Genomic DNA, 23,013 nt, shown 5'->3' on the forward strand with positions numbered 1-23,013 from the left:
CTAGCAGTTGTACCAGGACAAGCAGACCACATGGAGCTGTTAAAAATGGGACTCAACTGCTGTGGTCATAAGTCCCCTAGAACTTAGAACTACTTAAACCTAACTAACCTAAGGACAGCACACAACACCCAGCCATCACGAGGCAGAGAAAATCCCTGACCCCGCCGGGAATCGAACCCGGGCGTGGGACATGGAGCTGTTAGTAACAGTCACAAGTTAGATAGTCTCCAATGCAGTATAAGCTTCCAGCACTAAATCTACCACAGAACTGGCTACTGCAGCAAGACTGGTAACCATCTTCATGTTCCACTGACATCTACCATTTGTGATGTGACTCACGGAACATGGACGCGCGCCACACATCGAGCACAGAAAGCTGGGTGTGTATTGCAACTAGGTGGTCAGATGTTATCTGGCATCTCCCTCCAGCTATCTGACCCTCATTCTATGGAGAGGAAATGTGGTCACTACCTTGCAGACACAGAACTAATGCACAAGTAGAAAGTAGAATATTGAGTACGACACCCATATATTTGTTGCACTTCACTGGCCTGCTGCTCTGCCTCAACTGTCCACCACCTGCCATCCTGGCCACCCCTCCACTCCTGGGGTTGACTATCGTCGACCATCTATCATTTTCACGTAAATGTTGATCAGATGTTGAAACATAGTAAGTTTTACACACTGAAATATTGAGAATATTCCTTTTGCAGTGAGATGCTTATATCATTAATGTTCTGCATGATCATGCAGGCGTTACCTTGGGAATAATTTAGCCAAAGTTGTTTCAGACTGAGGTTCCAAATAAACCATTATTTTGTCCCGATGAATTGTGGCCTCAGAGTCATAATTTCTTTAAACTGAGTACCAATTTTGTCAGCTAATTCATTATTAGTATCTTGTTGTCTGCAGAAAAACAAATGACAATAATTTTGTCACCTGAAATCATATAGTAGTCAGTGCCATTGTCACTTCACAGCCAGTCATTTACAGCCATGTCTGAGCATCTTGCAATCTTTGCAAATGCTTCACCTTCAGATTCACCAGCAGTGCTTTTAAACAAATCTCCTTTATGCAGTGCAATCTAACCATGGACACAACAATTCTCTTTGTCTTTGATGTCACTTTACACTTCCAACAAATCGTGGCAATACAATAATGTACAGCTCAATGTCAACTTCTTAACCGACAGCTTGCCAGAATCTGTGCATGGCAGACAGTTGAATTTACATTTTATGATTCGTATCACAGATTGTTGCTACTAGTATGTCCAGAGTATCAAATATTTTTCAGTTATTGTACTAATTTAAAAAACAATTAAAAAAGGGGGGGGGGGGGTTCTGTCTGATAGAACCAAAAATCCAGATTAATGTAGAGAGAGTGTTAGCACATAAAAGTTTGACAGTCATTTTCTACTGTTTTTTAAATCTTTTTTACTACAGTCTCAATGCAAAGAACTGTTATGTAGTATTGAGAATCCTAAACAAAGGTCTGGAATACATACAAAAGGCAGCATAACAACAGTAGGTTGGTTGGTTTTTTGGGGGAAGAGACCAAACAGCGAGGTCATCGGTCTCATATACAGTAATTCACATCAGAAAAGAATGACAAAATACATGTGCCACATCAGTCATCTGACAAATGATGATCTACTAGATCACTCAAAAAATACAGACAACAACACAAAAACAACATCTTTTCATAAAACAGAAGATTTGTTTACATAAGATTTGTTTCCCAAGGCAGAAAGATGTTTTGTACAATACACTGCGTAAAATGGCGATTTTCTGGAAGAGCTTGGAAAGAAGAAGAAATATTCAAGTAAAGAGGAACTATATAATTAAGTGGTGGTGTAGATGCTATTCACAAGTAACAAAGCCCTCCACAGAAAGACCTGGCCCCATGGGTCTCACTTAAGATTGGTCTAAAATAGCATACCACATGTACAGCAAATGTTTGCATTATAAGAGTATCTAGCAGCTGAACCCCCAAGGTTCGGAGACTGCATGTAACTTACAAACTTTACTTGCTAGATTTCCTCTTATGTCACTAAGCTGCTTACTTCTACACCACTTAACAGACCAATAGCTCCTTTGGAACACACATCACATTGTACCTCGAAACTTCTACATCCTGCCAGTCACGTGCCCTTGGCAACTCTCTTTGCAAGCTTTCATGGCTCGTTCCATGGCCTCATATCCTCTTAAACTACAGGAAATACATTTCTCAACAACATTTACACTATATTATTCCACATTCATTGACTTTCACACTCTAGTGAACTAGTTTACCAGAATCTATACTACCAGTGGCTCAGATTGATGTGTGGCCCTCCACTGCAGATAGATGAAGACCATGCACAGCAGAGTTAGAGCCGCTGCAGCACTAGGTATTATGAGGCTCCAGGTCTTGGTGACTCGTTGTTGCTCATCCTTAAATTGCTTAACACGCATGCTCAACTGCTCTGCTGAAATCTGCCCTTCTTGCACAGCTATAAACTGGTTCTGGGAATGGACCAGGCTAGGTTTCAATGTATTGTTCATGAAGGTTAGAATCAGTTTCTGGTTCGTCAGGCCAGCAAAATGTGGCAGTGTCACATTCAACTGGCTACTTCCCTTAACCTCTCACCTCCATCCACCTTGCTTCCATCAGCCTTCTGAGCTCGTAGCACCTCACTACCACTACCAAGTTATTGTTGTTGTGGTCTTCAGTCCAGAGACTGGTTTCATGCAGCTATCCTTGCTACTCTATCCTGTGTAAGCTTCTTCAGCTCCAAGTAATTACTGCAACCTACATCCTTCTGAATCTGCTTAGTGTATTCACCTCTTGGTCTCCCTCTACGATTTTTACCCTCCGTGCTTCCCTCCATCACTAAATTAGTGATCCCTTGATGCCACAGGACATGCCTAACCGATCCCTTCTTCTAGACAAGTTGTGCCACAAATTCCTCTTCTCCCCGATTCTATTCAGTACCTCCTCATTAGTTATGTGATCTACCCATCTAATCTTCAGTATTCTTCTGTAGCACCACATTTCAAAAGCTTCTATTATCTTCCTGTCTAAACTATTTATCATCCATGTTTCACATCCATACAGGCCTACACTCCATACAAATACTTTTAGAAAAGTCTTCCTGACACTTAAATCTATACTCGAAATTAACAAATTTCTCTTCTTCGGAACCACTTTTCTTGTCATTGCTAGTCTGCATTTTGTATCCTCTCTACCAAGTTATTAAACACAGAATAAACCACTGTAACTGTGCTTGCTGGAAATAAGGTTTAGTTTCCACAATGTCCCTTGGGAAATCTTGTCCCGCCTATGAATAGCTGCACCGGACTTGTTTTTGTACCAGTTTGAATCATCCTGGCTGTAACACTGTAAGAGACTCCCTCTGATAATTGTGAGGTTCCTCCTCCATCACCACATTTCTATCCTAATTTTTACAAACTTCCATATGCCCCCCACAATTACCTGTCCAACCCCTCTTCCACCAACTTAGTGAACAAGGCACATCATTCACTACTTGCTGCATCTGTGCCCATAATTTTTCATACAATTTTGGAAACTTTTCACATTGCTCAGAAACTACCCCGAGCACCCTTTGCTCTTGGCTCCCCATCAAACCCCGAGAAACACCTCCACCAGCCTCCTACTTCGTTCCATAACTTCCATGTGTTAAAAACTACAGCCTGTGTCCACTGGCCTTACTTCCCATCCTCGCCCTCGATGTACAGGAACCTGAGGACAGGAAGTACTGTCATTCCCCCCACCCGCCCCACTCCCCCCTCGCTCTCCTCCTCACTGCGACGAGCTATCAGGTCTCTCAAATACAAAGAAAATCGAAAGAACTCTTACTCTAACATGAAAACTTATTCCTCTACTCTCAATATATTGCAATTTCACGCATAATAACCTGACTGTAGGCAGGAGAAGAAACTTGCTGAATTCCTTGTAGAATCGAATTAGGATTCCATCCAGACTTGGTGATTTATTTGTTTTCAATTCTTTCAGGTGTTTCTCTAAGCAAGGGATGCCTGTTACCATGTGTTCATACAGGAGTCTATCCAATGGTCAAATGATGGTACGTTTGTACAGTTCTCCTATTTGAACAATTTCTTGAACATGAAATTTAAAACTTCATTTTATGTTTTGCTATCTTCAACTGCCACACAAGACTTGTCAACAAAGGACAGAATGGAAGCCATAGATCTGTTGAGTGATTTTACATAGGACTTGGAATTTTCTTGGGTTCTCTGTCAGATCTTTTGCTTCACGCACAGGTCTTATCTTATCACAGATGCATGAATCCCTACTAATCTTTGCTTCTCATCGTTTGTGCATTCTCTTTTGAACCGAGAGTGCAACAGGCTCTGCTTCCTCGGCATCTTCCAAATTTTGTTATTAAACCATGGTGGGTATTTTCCATCCTTGATCCAGTTACTAGGCACATAACTCTCCAGACCATGATTACAATCTGCTTAGACTTTGCCGATTGCCCATAATTCCTCTATGACCATCTTGGATATGGCGTCAATTCACAGCCTAAGTGAGATGCCAACAACTGCTTGTGTGCTCTGTCTAGCAGAAACACTCTCCCAGTCTTCTTGACTTATTCATTAATTTTCGTAGCCATAGTCGCTATAATGACATCATGATCATTAATCCCCATTTCTATACTGACATTGTTGATAAGGTCCGGCCTACGTGGAGCTACAGGATTTAAGATATTTTCATTGCTTGGAGGCTGCCGACTTACACAGTTTTCAGAGAACATGTTCATAAGTATCTCGCATGGTTGTCTGACTGTACTCCCTGCAGTGAATCCATAGACTTCCCACTCTGTACTCAGTAGGTTAAAGTTGCCTTCAACTAGTATTGCATGATCTGCGTGATTCCGCACTGTTGACTGTAGACTTTCTTTGAACGAGTCAAGAACTGTCACAGCAGAGTTGAGTGGCCGGTAGAAGTATCCAACAATCAAGCTAGTTTCATCTACACCTGTTACACGCAACCAGATAACTTCATTGTCACACTCAACTTCGACTTCAAATAGAGGTAGTATTTTTGTCAATTGCGATGAACACACTCCCTTCTATCACCTATAATCCATCTTTCTGATATATGTTCCACGGCTTGCTAAATACCTCAGAGAGGGAACTGTTCATCAGAGCACCTCAAACTGTTCATCAGAGCGCTTCAAACTACCATCTAGCCTAGAAAACCCTCACGTGCACTCCAGAAGTACTCTGCTATCCAAGTAGCTGCTTCCTTTGTGCACCCCTGACTTATCAAGGGGAACCCTAAAAATCCCTTTATGATAACGCAGGTCTAGAAATCTGCAGCCAAGACCGTCGACAAAGCCTTTGGTTGAGACCCTCCTCTCGGCTCCAAAGCAAAGGACCACAATCAACTCATGGAACAATGCTACAAACTGCGAGCTCTGCTTGACCCCATGTGCAAGAGCAATGGTCTTCACCACTTCCACCAGCCACCTGTGTGAACTGAGGATGGCCTCAGAATCCATGTGACGGGCATTGTCGGTGCTGACACAAACCACAAGTTGTAGATGACTGCACCCTGTATGCTCGATAGCCACAGGCAAGGCCACCTACACATCTCGGATGAGGTCCCTCGATTAACATACCGAGTGCACAATGGCTTTCTTTGCAGCCTAGAACATTATCTGCCTAAGAGGCTCCATAACGTGCCTAACGTTGGAGCTCCTGTAACTAGTAAATCCCCCCCCCCCCCCTCCTCTGTGCCTGCTCGGACCATGCTGAAGGAGCAGCCACCTGCCCACTCTCAGGGTGAATGAGTGAGGCCAGACGGCCAGCCTACACAGTGGCCCTCCGCCTCGAGTGACTGAAAAGTGTTAAAATCTGCCACTCACTCTGCTGTGAGAGAGGATCCACTGCATCTGATACACTACGAGGTGTCTTGAAAGCAGAGCCCATGAGCAAAAGAAACAATACCTGAGTTGTCCCATGTGACATGCCAGAATCTCTTCCCCCATAACACCCTGAGGCAGCAACTTGAACGTGATTGACTGTAGCCAAAAGTGCATTCAGCTGTACGCGAACTGTGACGAGCTCCTCCTGATCCCGCACACAACATGCACACATCCTAACCATCCTAGCAAGACAAACTGAAAAAGTAAACTATAAAAGCAGACAGAATCATAGATATGCAACTTGCTACCTTCCTGATGTGTCACCAATGAACACTGATGCATTAATGAGCTATGCAGCTGCCTGTTCAGTGGGCAACTATTGCTCTACAGACTGAATGAATTCACCCTTACAAAAAAGCAACACTGAACCTCTTAAACAGAAAAACACGTATGAAATTTAATAAATATACTATGAGGAAAACACAGAAAAAGATCAACATTTAACTTGCCACTCTGTAGATTTTATATCAGCCAAGGGCTATGGCCTGACTGACTGGCTTACTAAATGAACCCATTCAGAAACGGAGTCAGTGAGAAACAGAGAGATGGATGTTGGCAATTATTAAGAGAGACAGGAATAAAACAGATCAACAGGTACATATTGCAGTGGAAGGTGTGATTACAACTGTAACAAAAATGAATTGACAGACACTTGAGAAATGCAGCCACGTGAATGGATGGTAGAATTCTGAAATATTCATTGCATACTCACACTTTGAATGTGTGTTGAATGAAGGCTCTGTGTGTGTGTGTGTGTGTGTGTGTGTGTGTGTGTGTGAGTGAGTGAGTGAGTGAGTGAGAGAGAGAGAGAGAGAACAAGCATGCACATTTACAATTCAATTTTAAAGCTCTGTTCACTATGTGGAGATTATGTTAGAATGCACAAGATGCAGATTTCTCAACCACTTCCTGATATGCCCTTAAGGACATAAAACACTTAACAACTTGGTGAAACTGATTTAGTATGCTGACATATGTGGCCTCACCTTTCCATACTTAAGACTTCTTGTATACAAAGACAGTGATCCATCTGAATAAACCTGCAGTACTTCTGCACTTATAAGATCACCTTCCTGTAAGTACTTCCTCATTTTCTGTTCATCTTCAGCTGAACGTCTCCTCTAGAATGAAACATGAAATATTTTTGTGGTACTACAGTGAAACATGTAAATTTAAAGACAGCAGTTTCTACACTAAAAATTAAGATTACTGTCTTACGAGTTCACCGCCAGGCAGATTCACGGAAGAGAGCAGTAATATAGAATCAAGTCTGGCATTAGTATCAACCTTCCATCTCTTCTGTTGGACCTCAGTTACTCTTCCAACCACCACGTCACCTATTTCACCAACGTAACGGCTCTTAAGTGGTCTTACACTCACAAGCTTAATTATGCGTTCCTCAACACCAGCAACAGATGCCTTAAGATTGTCATCTTCTGCATATGTTCCATGGCCTCTGAAAATATGTAACAATATTTCTGGATGTGAGTCCATTGTCCATGTTATTTACCCTACACAGACAAAAGGGGGCTAACAACAGGTACCTGTTATTTGACAAAGGAAATGCTGTTGCCCCCTCCCCCCTCACCCTCTGCACGTGCAAAAAATATACAATGGTTCCATATTAGTCCAGCATGATATTTTATTTCATGAACGTATCAACAAGGAAAGCAAAACAGGGAGAATAGCCAGTACTCCATCAGAGACTGAATAACACTGCTGCAGAGTGGTAGCAGATAGTACAATGCGGGCAAGCATACATAATGGAGCATGAGGGCATAGGCACCAGACCATTCTCTGAATACTTCTTGAAAATTACCTTGGACAGGAATGTATCAGTACTGTAGTTAAGGGGCTTATTCTCAACTAGATAAATGCAATAAGTAACAACAACAAACCCCAGATGATCAGATAACATTCATTGCCTGTGACTCCCTTGTTAGACTTGGCCTCTGCTGGGATGCTGGTTATTCTTCATGTTTGGCTGTCCATGTTAATATGTATTGTCAAATTGTTTGTCACACTACTTTAATTTGGGAGCACTGAATCGAATGAGCTTATATAACTTTATGGGAAGCAAATCAACATTTTTGTTGACCCTGGATGTTGCATGACACATGTGACAAACACTATTTGTTAAGGCTGACCCCAGGTAATCACTGTAAAAATAAAATATGAGAAAAGTGTTATAAATGAAACATAATCAACAATTTCTTGTCACCAAAGCAGTTCACACAGCCCACACTATATTCACTCATAGATACTTCAATAAAAGACCATAGTGGCACAAAACAAATTTACTTAAAAAGGCAGTTAAAAGACCTGTTAAGCAATACATACTACACAGTGAGGGATTACTTAGATAACACAGACTCAGTTTTTTGGGAAACATTACTCCTAAAGCTATGCACTGTATAATATTAACTCCTTATTCTCTTCCTGGGTTCAACATCTTATTTAACACTAGCCTTTTACATCATTAAATAACTTATTTAAAAAATTATTGTACACTAGAGATAACTCAAATGTGGTAGCACTGTTTTACATCTACACCATACTCCACAAGTCATCTAATGGTGTGTGGCGGAGGGTACTTCTGGTATCACCAACTGATCCCCCTTTCCACTTGCAAATGGTGCGTGGAAAGGATGACCGTCGCTAAGCCTCCATATCAACTCCCATTTCTTGAATTTTCTTGTCATGATCGTTTCATGAGATGTATGTGGGAGGAAGTAACATATTGTCCCACCCTTTCCGGAATGTACTCTCTTGAAATTTTGTTAGTTAACCTCTTCATGATGCACAATGCCTCTCTCGTAACACCTGCCACTGGTGTTTGTTGAGCATCTCTGTAACATCCTTGCACTGACTAAATTATCCCATGCTGAAATGCACTGCTCTTTGTTGGATCTCTCTCTCTCTCTCTCTCTCTCTCTCTCCCTCTCTCTCTCTCTCTCTCTCTCTCCCCCCCTCCCTCCCCTATCAGTCTGAACTGATAAGGATCCCAGATTTATGAACAATATTCAAGAATCAAACAAGTGTCTTGTGAGACACTTATTTCATGGATGAGTTACATTCCCTCAGGACTCTGTCTGGCATCTGCTTTTCCCATTATTTGTTTTTTGTGGTCATTCCGCTTCAAGTTGCTTTGGATAGTTTATGATGGATACTGTTTCCAGCAATTTGACATGAATAGTGTAGCTGTGCAGAAGTGGATTCCTTTTCTGATATATATATATATATATAAACAGTATGTTACATTGCTTTACATTCAGTATCCACTGCCAGAGCCTGCACCATTCATCAACCATCTGTAGGTCATTTCACAAATTGATACTCCGTTCTGGCTTTGCTACTTTCTATTCTGTCAGCTAGGATGTCATGAGTCAAGTCACAAATCTGGTTCAATACTCGGTAATCTTGTATATTTTTCACTAAACGGCACTGTGTGAAGGTGTCAGCTGTCTTCCTGAAGTCAAGGACCATGGCATCAACTTGAGTGCTGTTGTCTACAGCTCTATGGATCTAATGGAGGAACAGAGTAAGATAAGTTTCATTACAGCTCTGTTTGTTAAATCCATATTCATTTTTATACAAGAGATTTTCATTCTCCAATAGATGACAGAGGAATAGAGAAACAATTAAAATTGCTCAAAAGAGGAAAGGCCGCTGGACCTGATGGGATACCAGTTCGATTTTACACAGAGTACGCAAAGGAACTTCCCCCCTTCTTGCAGCGGTGTACCGTAGGTCTCTAGAAGAGCGTAGCGTTCCAAAGGATTGGAAAAGGGCACAAGTCATCCCCATTTTCAAGAAGGGACATTGAACAGATGTGCACAACTATAGACCTATATCTCTAACGTCAATCAGTTGTAGAATTTTGGAACACGTATTATGTTCGAGTATAATGACTTTTCTGGAGACTAAAAATCTACTCTGTATGAATCAGCATGGGTTTCGAAAAAGACGGTCGTGTGAAGCCCAGCTCGCGCTATTCATCCATGAGACTCAGAGGGCCATAAACACGGGTTCCCATGTAGATGCCATGTTTCTTGACTTCCGCAAGGCATTCGATACAGTTCCCCACAGTCGTTTAATGAACAGACTTCCGAAGTAAGAGTGATTTCAGGTGTGCCGCAGTGGAGTGTCGTAGGACCGTTGCTATTCACAATATACATAAATGACCTTGTGGATAACATCGGAAGTTCACTGAGCCTTTTTGCAGACGATGCTGTGGTATATCGAGAGGTTGTAACAATGGAAAATTGTACTGAAATGCAGGAGGATCTGCAACAAATTGACGCATGGTGCAGGGAATGGCAACTGAATCTCAATGTAGATAAGTGTAATGTGCTGCGAATACATAGAAAGAAAGATCCTTTTTCATTTAGCTACAATACAGCAGGTCAGCAACTGGAAGCAGTTAATTCCATAAATTATCTGGGAGTAGGCATTAGGAGTGATTTAAAATGGAATTATCATATAAAGTTGATTGTTGCTAAAGCGGATGCCAGACTGAGATTCATTGGAAGAATCCTAAGGAAATGCAGTATGAAAACAAAGGAAGTAGGTTACAGTACACTTGTTCGCCCACTGCTTGAATATTGCTCACCAGTGTGCGATCCGTACCACATAGGGCTGATAGAAGAGATAGAGAAGATCCAACAGAGAGCAGCGCGCTTCGTTACAGGATCATTTAGTAATCGCGAAAGCGTTATGGAGATGATAGATAAACTCCAGTGGAAGACTTTGCAGGAGAGACGCTCATTAGCTTGGTACGGGCTTTTGATGAAATTTCGAGAACATACCTTCACCAAGGAGTCAAGCAGTATATTGCTCCCTCCTACATATATCTCGCGAAGAAACCATGAGGATAAAATCAGAGAGATTAGAGCCCACACAGAGGCATACCGACAATCTTTCTTTCCACGAACAATACAAGACTGGAATAGAAGGGAGACCCGATAGAGGTACTCAAAGTACCATCTGCCATGCACCGTCAGGTGGCTTGCGGAGTATGGATGTAGATGTAGATTCAGAATATTGTAATGCTTGAGCATAAAACGTGCTTCATACTTCTGCAACAGATTTATGTCAATGTTACAGGCCTATAATTATGTGTATGTGTCTTACAACCCTTCTTAAAAATAGGAATTACCTGCACTTTTTTCCAGGCGCGAGGTACCTTACATTGCTCCAAGAATCTACAATGTACTACTGCTAGAAAGGGAGCAAGTTCTTTCGCATAATCTTGTAGCCTCATATGTGTTTCATCTGGTCCTAATGCCTTTCCACTACTAAGCAACTGTAGTTGTTTTCTGTTATCTCAATATCTGTCATTTCAGCATCTGTACAATGACTGAAAGGAGGGACCATGTTACAATCTCCCTAATTGAAAAAATAAAAAATTTCGAAAGATCAAATTCAGTATTTCAGCTTTCTCTCTGTTATCTTCTGTTTTGGTGCCAGTATAATCAATGAGTGAATGAATAGATTTCTAACCGAGTACTGATTTTACATAAGACGAAAGTCTCCTAGGGTTTTTCCTCAGATTGGTTGACAAAATTTTACTCTCAACGTCACCTACTGCTTCTCTCATGTATCTCCTTACACTCATTTTCACCTTGTCAGCTTGTTTGTCTGCTAGATTTTGACTTCTGAATCTGTGGCAGAGCTCTGATTAAGTAGGATTTTTCTAACATGGCTATTAATGCACAGTGGATCTTTTGCACCCCTTAGGACCTTGTTTGAAACTTACTTGTCAACAGTATACTAAACAATGCTTTTGAATTTTTTCGATTTTGATTTGTGCACCATGTCTTCACCCTGAGCACTGAATATTTGATGCTGACTACTCAAATACTTTGCAATGCATATCCTGTCACCCTTGTTAAGCAAAAATTTTCCTACCTTCCTTAACATTCCGTGTAAAAAGCTATTGTCATAGTTGCTATCACAGCCTTTTGATCACTGACACCTTCCTCTATATTAACTGATTTGATAAGCTCAGGCTCTTCACAGAGCAAAACTACTTCATATTCAACAACAGATTTTACTCTCAATAAGATGGACGACCAATGGGATCCCCAATCAGTGGCCTACTAACTGACATTTTCCTCAATCAGACAGAAAAACAAATCTTTGAAAAAATAGTAATACCAAAACAGTACAAAATAATATATTGGTAAAGATAAGTAGATGTCACAATTTGCTTAACAGATGAACCACATCTCGCATAAAAGAACTTCATGACTGCATAAACTCCATCCACCCACAAATACAGTTCACCACTGAAACACAAACAGATGAAAAACTTAATTTCTCAGATCTCACCACACACAAAAGAAACAACAAACATGAATTCACAATCTACAGAAAACCCACAATCACCAACACCATTATTCATAACCAATCCTATCACCACATAACTCAAAAAGAAGCCAGCTTCAGATATTTACTACACAGACTGGACACAATATCCATGAACAAACACAATTAAACGCAAGAACTGAACACAATAAAGCAAATTGCACAGGAGAATGGATATGATGCAAGGAGAGTAGACAAAATAAACCACAAAATACAAAAACAAACAACATGTAGCCATGAAACACACACACACACACACACACACACACACACACAACAAATCAGTAGACAGTAAGCAACAAATGACACATAATGACTTATACCAACAAAGTCACACACAGGGTGGGTAATATACTAAAGAAACAAGGATTCAACATAGCATACAGAAACAAGAACACAATACAAAACAGACTTGGAAGAAATACCACCAACACTGACAAATACATCCAGTTTGGTATATACCAACTTACTTGCAACTGCTGTCAGTCTGTATATGTGGGTCAAACATGCAGGAATTTCAGAACCAGGTACACAGAATACCTCAGACACTGAAAAGCAATAGCTCACACTCAACATTTGCAGACCACCTGAGAGCACACAATAACCACCCAACAAACTAGTAGCAGCTTATACCAAAAATTAACTGAAGGGCTTATTTCAATAGTGGTACAAGTCCATTACCTCCACTCTTTTGCTATAATGCTTCTGAAAGTAATGATCCACACATACAGAAAGAAAGGTTCATGTCTAGCAAGACATGCTTGAATATTTCTGGTATCTCAACTGCAGATTTTTCAGTGCTCATTTAACTTCAGGACTCTGTATCTCAAAATGAACAAAAATGGACCACTATTGAAATAAGCCCTGCAACTACAGAAGAAAACTATCACATCCAAAAATTAATAGCCCAAGGAAAGAAAGTACTGCCCAGAAAACACACACACACACACACACACACACACACACACACACACACACACACACACAAACAAACAAACCAAACACCACAGATGCCAAATACACTTCAAACTCACCCAGCCAAACGAGCTATGAAACAAATGAACACTACACAGCCACAACAACATGTAATGGTGGCAAAATCTCTGCCTATGTTTTGAAAAATCAGAGAAAGTGCAGTGTCAAGCAAACACAGGTCATGAAATCTGCCTATTCACTTCACCAACAACATATGAGAAAGCACTACAAAATATCAAAACCCTAAGTTACACTCGAAAAACGTGATATATATTCATTTCCATTTGCAAATGCATAATAAACAGAAAAATAAAAATTACATTTTGCTGTTTTGCAGATGAGAAATTGTAGATTGTGTAGCAGAATAGCTACCAAAATAAATGTCCAATGGTATCATGTAAGGTATGTAAACTAATGCAAACATCCACTCTTTTTGCCAATTAGCTATAAATAGAACTTTGACATAATGTTATAAACAACACATAGTGCATCAGGTCATTAATAAATATCTCAACTGTGAACTAACAAATGATGTATAATATTTTACAACAATTATTCATTCACAACTGTAAATATTATGTACCAAAAGTTTTTCTGAATTTTAATATGTAACAACAATTTTACAGATTAGAAAACAGAAAAAAAATTACCCACTAAAGATAGCACAAAATGTGCTGAAACATGTCTGTGTGAAACTAAACAGAAAAAAGTTGTCTTGCATTAGGCAGAATTCCTCTTCCTATTTCGTAGCAAGCACGGACATAACAAGAAGAACTGCAACATCACAAGATGGTTAAGCTCAAGTTTGTTTCTAGGAGGTATAAGATGTTCCCTTCACGAGTTGGTCCTCTAATTATCTGCTTGAAGTAATTTTCTGACAAGACATTCACAATAATGCCTATCTCTGGCACCAGTTTTGATGACACGGCTCTATGTATACTCAACCAGTTTCCTGTTCCTAATACTATCTGGGCATTACAACCGTCAATAAGCAATACTAATTCCGAGATCTTTCCTTGGAGGCTTCTGCAGTTTATTAACCTTTTCTTTATCCAATCTGCAAGGATGAGCACTCTCTGAGAACATTATGGCTGATATAACTTTGATTTTAGCAGGTAGTTCGTCTCTTTCAGGGTTCTATAACCTGGAAAGGGGCGGGGAGGGGGGGGGGGGGGAGGGGAGGGGGGGGGGGCATGTGCATGCCAAACCTGCTCCACTTCCCCAGTAGCCACTTCCTGCATATAGTGCATGCCTGATCTCTTAAAGGTTGCCATACAATTGTCCACACAACAGCGGCGATCAAGAAATTTGTATGTGATACTATCACAGAGTCATCTGAGCCTCTGGTTTAGAACTTCCACTCTGCTCCAGACCAGGGGTACAATGTGGGTAATAGTCAGCTAAGCCTCCAGGCCATTTGTGATACCAGTTGCCTTCAATGATAGCCATCTGCCAAAAGCAAATCAAGGATGGACTCAGAACCCCAATAGCGCGCATCATTTGGCTTGTGCCACTATTTGATGCAGGCTGCATACAGCACACTCGATAGCCACCAGCAGAGCCTCTTCCGCATCACAGACGTGCCCCGCCCCCCCCCCCCCCCCCCCCCCCCGCCCTCCAGCAAACATACATAGATAGCCACACTGGCATTCTTTCCTGTCATGCATACTACTATGTCCCTGAGGAGCTCCTTTACTCACCTAATGTTGGAGCTTCTAATGATTAGTATTCCCACCCTCTGCACTTGTCTGAAATGGGCACTTGTCTCGCCCAACGGTGAGGTCAACAGTGCCCTTACACTTACAAAAATGAACGAATGTGGAGATGAACTAAAAGTGTTGTACACACATTAACTCAAAATGACCACATATCTCATGCACTAAAACCAATTATGAGGGAAGAGAGCTAATCAAGAAATTAAAACACAGAGAAAACAAAACAAAGAAGAAATAAAAAAAAAGCACAGGGAAATGTGACTGGCTGACCGCCTACAAAAATCTAGGGTGAGCCAGCCACCCTTAAGCCACATTAAGGACATCTCCCTAAAATATCGTTAAAAACGTTGGACAATTCTCAAAAGTTTAAAACCCTAACCACATTCGTTTGATCATTACACAAACTAGACAGCAGATCCGAAGGCAAATCTGCCACAGTCCGCTGGTCGGCAAATAAAATGCAGTCCAATAAAATGTGGTGCACTGCGATCTGCACCCCACAAGCACCACACATTGGAGGGCCCTCTCACTGGAGTAAGAATCCACGTGTCATAGGGCTGTGGCCTACGCGAAGATGAGTAAGACGGACCTTGTCCTGCCAATGTGGCTGGAAGGAAGTACTCCACGGCCGAGTTGTCGGCTTGATGACACGGAGCTTGTTATCGGTCACTGCCAGCCACTCACCTTCCCATCAACACATGACTCTGTACATCAACAGTTAAGGAGATAGCATGTAGGGCGGATAGCACACCAAATTACCAGAGGATCAAGACACGCCTCCTTGGCTGCTCGATCCGCCCTTTCATTCCCTGCAGTTCCAATGTGCCCAGATATCTAGCAGAAAGACACCTCCTTCTTAAGTCTTTGCGGTTGTTGGAGGTCATCCTCGATATTCTGGGTTACTGTATCTGCTGGGTACAAACGTTGGAGAGAGTAAAAGACGTTCAGAGAATCTCGGCAGACGAGAAATCTAACACTCGCAAGATAGCATAAAATTTCTGCGTTGAAGACGCCAAATTCTGGAGGCAGTCTACCCTTGAGGATACAATCCGGGAAAATGACAGAGCAACCAATGGAGTCCCCATGCTTAGACCCATCCGTATAAACAGCTACATTGTTGTGGTACTCACATAAAATACCAGAGAATATCACATTAAAAATGGAAGCACGAGTGCTATCTCTCCTGTACTGCAAATAACCTAAAATCACTCTAGGCCTCTCCAGTAACCAGGGCAGCAGGCCGTTAAAACCCTGGATTTGGGGTCATACTGGCTCCGCACCGAGTGGCTAAAGTACACGCTGCACGAGGATCCCAAATGGCATTGTGGCTTGTGGACGGTTGGAAAAAGGGTGTTCCAGAGGTTGTCGAGGAACAGTATGGTGTGCAGGTGAAGTTGGAACTGCAAGGAAATTACACCCCCGACACGCCATGAGGAGCTGGCGACAGATCATAAGTGGCAGTTCCCCCCGCCTCAGTACAGATGCTAGGTATGGGACTGGCCATGAGGAACTGGCGCCGGATGGTAAGTGGCGGTTCCCCCCAACCTCAGCACCGATGCTAGGTATGGGACTGGTCCAATAAGCACCTATGGCCAGTCGAATCACTTCATGAAGGACAGCATCAACGATACGCAAGTAATACGGCCTCACTGACCCATACACCGTGCAACCATAGTCCAGCCACGAACACACAAAAGCCCGATACAACTGAAGGAGATGCGCCCTGTCAGCTCCCCAAGACCTGTGGCTACGGCACTTGATGATGTTCAGAGCCTTCAGGGTTCTGGCTTTCAGGTCTTGCAGGTGTGGTAGTCACGACAATTGGGTGCCAAAAATGAGGCCCAGAAACCACAATGTGTCTTAAAAATGTAAGATGGTGTCCCCCATATTCAAGGCAGGCAAATTAAAAAGTTGACGACAACGATTAAAATGAAAACGCACACTTATCTGCAGAAAACTGAAAACCTGCCTTTGCAACCCACTCCTCTAACCTCTGCACTGTAAACTGCAACTGACGGCTCACCGTTGCAACACTGGAGGAGGAACAGAAAACAGCAAAATCGTCTACAAATAAGGAGCACTGTACAGGACTCCTTACCATACTTGTGATACTGTTGATGGCTATGGCAAAGAGGATAACACTTAAAACACTGCTCTGAGGAACACCATTCTCCTGCTCAAACCAATCAGACAGCATGTCACCAACTTGAGTTCTAAAAAGCTGCTGAGACAGAAGACTGTATGAAGATAGGAAGGTGGCCACGAAAGCCCCACTGATGCAGTTGTGTGAGAACATAGTGTCTCCAAGTAGTATCTTGTGCCTTACTTATATCGAAGAATATGCCAATACAGCGTTTCTTACAGAGGTAAGCCTGCTGAATAGCCGCCTCTAGGAGGGTCGGATTGTTGACAGTGGACCAAAATCTTCAGAATCCACACTGAGAGCAGCTAAGGATTTGCCTGATTCTTTAACAACCAGACCAGACGACAGCTAACTATTTGCTCCAGAATCTTTCCTACACAGCCCGTTAAGCGGATACTCTGATAACTACTGGGACATGAGCACCCCTTTCCTGGTTTGAGGACAGGGATCAGAATTGCCTCACTCCATGAGTTGAGGAAGTTGCCTGTCTGCCATATTAGATTAAAAAATTCAAGTAGGATTTCCTTTGATGTCACTGGCAAATGTCGAAGCATGCTGTACCGGATTTGGTCGTGACTGGGTGCAGTGTCGCAAATCTCAGTCAGTGCCGATTTGAGCTCCCACATGGAGAAAGGGGAGTTATGGGCCTCAGAATTGTTGGACCTGAAGTCCAACTTTTCCCTCTCTACAGTCACACGATAGTGACAAAATGCCAGATCCTGGCTTGCATTGGCTATAGTTTGTGCAAAACATTCAGCCACCATCTGAGCAATGTCTCTGGGTGTTGTTTGGAGACACCCCTGTTTCAACACTACTGCTATCGGTAGATGGCTGCGTTTACCAGAAATCCTCTGGATGGCTTCCCATAGTTTTATAGAAGAAGTGGAACAATTGATAAGAGTCCAGGAACGCTTGCCATGACCTTTCCTTACTCTCCCTAATGACGCATCGAGCCTTGGCCCTCGTGACTCATAAGGCCCTAAGGTTGTTTGCCATTGGTCGGCATTTAAAATGTCAAAGAGCCACATGCCTTTCCTGGACCGCGGAACAGCATTCATGTGTCCACCAAGGTGCTGGTTGCCTCCCAAGATGAGCTGAGGGCTGTGTGATGGAGAAGTTATCAGCTCAATGGATCTCTTGTATGATGTGGTCCACCCATCCTTGGACACTGTAGCAGTGTTCGAACACAGCCAGCCGGCTGAAACGCATCCAGTTAGCCCTACTGACCATCCATTTCGAGGGCTTAATTTCAAGTGGTGAGCCATTTAGCAGGTGAAGGTGGATTGGGAAGTGGTCACTGGAATGAAGGTCATCAATGACCTCCCACTGAACAGAGTCAGCAAGAGTGGGAGAACAGAAAGAGGTCAATAGCTGAGAATGACCCAGTAGCAGTAGAGAAATGTATGCAAGTACCTGTGTTGAAGATCCAAAGCTCGTGACACATCATGAGGCCCCCCAAAACCTGACCCCGAGGGCAAGTATTGGGCAAGCCTCACAAGACGTGATGGGCATTGAAGTCCCCCAGGAGGAGGAATGGTTGTAGGAGTTGTGCGGTAAGATCCGCGAGAGCCTGAATCTAGTGCATTTTGTCCAGGTAAATATAGCGAGCAAACAGTGATCCTTCGACACACATGAATTTGAACTGCAACTGCTTGCAGGTCAGTAGCCAAAGGGAGAACAGAAGAGTGGTGCCTATTAGTGACAAACACGGTGACCCTTTCCTTGGCCCTTTCCCACGACAGGTCATCCTTGCAGTATAGCATACATCCCTGTAGCACAGGGACATCTGTATCTTTAAAATGTGTTTCTTGTAAACAAAAGCACAAGGGACGTGCCTGTGCTAGGAGTTTCAGTTCCTCCACATGACTCCTGAATCCATTCATGTTCCACTGTAGTATGGAAGCCATGTCATCAGTTTGGTTTTAATTTACCCCTATTGTTGCACTGCGGGGGCTAAAGCACTTGAAGAGTGAGGGGGAGTGGAGGGGCTGCCTGGATCCAAGGCTTCTAACTCCATGATATCCTCCTCATCAGCCAGACAAAAAAGAATGACGTCCGACAATGCTTAGGACAGCTTATGAGGGGGAAAGGGGGCTTTGAGAGGTACTCGACTTTTCTTGTATCTTCTGGATGCTCGTTACGGAACTGTTGTTGGTCTTCCCTGATGCAGTGCCTGGATTGCTTTGTCCTTACTCTTTTTCCCTTGATATGTAAACGTGCAAGTACAGGTGCTTGTGGTGGATACAGGCAAACTAGGCGTTATCTGTGACGAAGCGTCCGCCTTGGGAATAGGTTTCTGCACCATGGAAGAATATGAGGTGGCAAACACAGGGGGTCACCTTATATTCTTTTTTGGCTTCAGCATAGGGGATCCACTTGGTCACTTTTATCTCCTGTATTTTGCATTCTTCAGTAAAAACAGGGCAGTCTCGGCTCCAGACTGGTTGGTTCCCAAAGCAATTGATGGAGATTGCCGGAGACAGGCAATCAGTCCCAGCGTCATGAGTGGCTTTTCTGCAGTTTCCGCAGATTGCTTCACCTCCACAACACATGGTTGTGTGATCGAAATGCTGGCATTTATGGCACCACATAGGGTTTGGAATATACAGCCGAACATTAAGTCACAGGAACCCCACCATAAGATGTTCAGGCAGTGTCGGAGAATTGAATGTGACAATGAAAGTGGCAGTCTTTTCAGTTGCTCCATTATTCCTCTGTGTACGTTGCCCCACATCAACTATTCCCTGGGATGCCCATTCTTGTTTCAGTTCTGCTATGTCCATGTCCATGATATCTCAGCATGTGACAATGCCCTTACTGGAGTTGAGAGAGGTGTGCTTCTCATCATTGATATCATAGTCACTCAGTTTCTGCAATTTCTCAAGATAGTCTACCTGATTTGACCTGTTAGTTTTGACCAACAATGAGCCATTACACAATCATTTTATAGATCTTAATGTTCCTGCAAGCCCTTCCAAACCCTTATGGATATAAAAGGGGGACACTTTTTCAGATGTCCCCTCCTTCCTCTTTATCACCAGAAACATTGTTATACAAGACCCCATGAGCCCTGTTAATGCAGTCCAAAGTACTCTTATTATCAGGAGGACTAGCCTCTCTCATTCTTTTGAATGAATGAGAGTGAATACTCCCAGGTGGTACATCTTTCCTGCTGGGAGAAGAAGAAGATGACGATTTTGAGTGTTCCATCTCGGTCCCACGAGCAGCTAGGGAAATAAGTGTCCACTCAGACAGATCCCCATGGGCCTGAATAAGCCTTATACAACTGAGGTGCAACAGGTTCTCCAGAGATTGCCCGCTAACGACTGTTTCACCTCACAGCCATGCATCCCATCAGCACGCAGCACACCTTGAGATTGAGGGGTTTTTTATTTTTATTTATTTATTTTTTTTAATACATAGACGTTTATCCCCTCCTTGCGGCCCGGGAGGTCAAGCGAAGATCCCTGTACCCTGAAACATACAACATTCCACCGCCATGCTGCACAGTGGTCGCTGAAGTGTGCCCAGAGCTTACGGTGACAGGGGACTGGCAGCGCTTACCGACCCCCAGCTCAGGAACCTCGGGGTCGCCAAGCTCGTACCCAGCAAACCAATGCTGAGACCCTGAGGGCAAAAGGAGAGCAGTTCTGTAATGGCTCCAAAATGTTAATACTGAGTAGCATCTCATACCTCTGGCTCAGGTCTAAGGAGCTGGCTGTGCAGCCCTGCGTAGAAAACTGAAAAGGTTTCTAAAACACAAAAAAACTAGAGAGGACTGACTGAGGAAATACAAACAGACCTCCAGAAAAGAGAAAATTACCCAACTGTGGCACTATTGATGTTGGAAGTTTTAAGTAGGCTGGCCTTCCACTTGGGGAGGTTGGAGGCTCCAATCTTCATCCAGCCATGCTGATTTAGGTTTTCTGTCTTTTCCCTAAACTACTTCAGGGTCATTCCATGTCAAGTCACCCAGGCCTTGACACCAACCATGTCAGATTTTGATGAAACTTGGTACAATTACTTCTTTTATCATCCTGAAAGCACTTGCAAAATTTTTTTGGTCTACCTCTTATAGTTTTTTTTAATAAATTTTTAAAGTTTTTAGATTTGGCGTTGTTTCAGCAGTCGGAAATTGTAACTTAAATGTGTCCTCACAACTAAAAAAAATTGTATATTAAAGAATACTCAAGATATCAGTATGAAATTTTGGAATAAGTTTGTGTATTATATCTAAATGTTATTTTTTTTTCTTTTTTTCTAACGGATGTTTAGTTTTAAAAAACTGCAATATCTAGAGTCTCAGACCTGATAGAAAGCTCAAATTTGTTTTAAAATACTCTTAATTGTATAGGCTATTAGATAAAAGAAAAATTATGTTGGCTTTTTAACCTGTTTAATAGTTATCTAATTTTTAAAATAATATTAATTATATTTTAAAAATAAAAAATACCAAGTGACTTAGACACCGAAAATAAGTTTTTGTCTTCTTGGAGTAACAATGTACACTTGGATTTTGTTTTTTTACTCCTGTGTTTTGAAGTAAAAAATTATTACAGTGTTAAATAGTGCTTGGATAGTATTTTATTAAGTTTATTCGAACCCTCAGTAAGTACTGTTACTTAGTTTACAGAGATTCTTTTCCAATATCCTATAAAAGTAACCAGAACAGTAATCAGACCAAAAGTGAAATCAGTATGTCAGATATTCAAACCTGTAATGTAGGGTTATTTAAAAAATCTGACTGTTTCCAAACAACCTACACACCTTCAACAAAGTTACAACTGGTATCAGAATTGAGTGAGGAAGAAAAAGATTTGATCCACTTACGATCTGGAATTAATCTGTGTGAATTTAAGAATATATGTTCACACCACAGTTACTACTTTTTAAATGTTTTTGAAAAGTATCAAACAACATGTGTAGACCCACTGAAGAAACACAAAAAGCCCAACAAAAAATCGTTGAGAAGTGTAGGCTTGGATCTTTCTAAACAATTACTGACAAAAAATATTAGCATAAAACCTGGACAAAAGTTTTGCTCAACATGCTGTAACTTTTGTGAGGAAAAAATTAAGAGTTGAAGTCAATGAAAGTGAAACAGATGATGAAGTCATGGTTGAATTAGAATCATTGGAATCCAGAAATGAATCCCTCGTACAAACAAACATTGCTCTTGATTATTTAGGTCTAACACCGATAAAGCTTCATGGCTTGTCAGAACAAAGTAAAGGGTCTTATTTTAAAAGGAAGGTTAGCAGTATTGAAAAGACTGCAAAAAAGGCGGTTTCAAAAGCATTAAAATATGATGCACCAAGTTCTGATGATGACGAAGAAGATAAAGTGTGGTTGAGAAAGCAAAGGATTTTGATGTAATGATTTCTCTTATGAAAGAGAAGATTTCATCTGTTGGGAGGTCTAGAAAAATCCAGATTCTGACCTTGGCTCCAGATTCTTGGAGTCGAAATAAAGTGATGAAAGAATTTAATGTAAGTGAGTACATGGTGCGGCAAGCTAGAAGGCTAAAATCTGAAAAGAGTATTTTGGAAACTCCTGGTCCAAAAAAAGGTAAAACTCTTTCTGAAAATACAGTAAGACTTGTAACAGATTTTTATGAAAAGGATGAAAGTTCCAGAGTACTACCTGGAACAAAAGACAAAGTAAGTGTTCCAAAAAACGTGTACATGCAAAAAAGACTCATTTTGTGTAACTTGAGAGAACTCTATTATTCTTTCAAATGGGAGAATCCCGAGGTAGAAGTAGGATTTTCAAAATTTTGTTTCTTGAGACCTAATTGGTGTATCCTTGCTGGTGCTGCAGGCACACACACTGTATGTGTATGCAGTATCCACCAGAAT

General features: G+C 41.9%; 1 protein-coding gene across 1 annotated transcript in view; it reads right to left on the minus strand.

Moving 5' to 3' along the window:
• The window catches only part of LOC124595529 (exosome complex component RRP4), a 115,517-nt gene that overhangs the window by 68,094 nt on the left and 24,410 nt on the right, over positions 1–23,013 (minus strand). Inside the window, exons 2-3 of the mRNA XM_047134300.1 lie at positions 7,172–7,409; positions 6,940–7,074 (exon numbers count right to left, since the gene is read on the minus strand). Coding sequence (XP_046990256.1) covers positions 6,940–7,074; positions 7,172–7,409 — 373 coding nt within the window. The remainder of the gene's footprint in view (positions 1–6,939; positions 7,075–7,171; positions 7,410–23,013) is intronic.

Source organism: Schistocerca americana, chromosome 1 (genome assembly GCF_021461395.2).
Source record: "Schistocerca americana isolate TAMUIC-IGC-003095 chromosome 1, iqSchAmer2.1, whole genome shotgun sequence".
Lineage (NCBI taxonomy): Eukaryota > Metazoa > Arthropoda > Insecta > Orthoptera > Acrididae > Schistocerca > Schistocerca americana.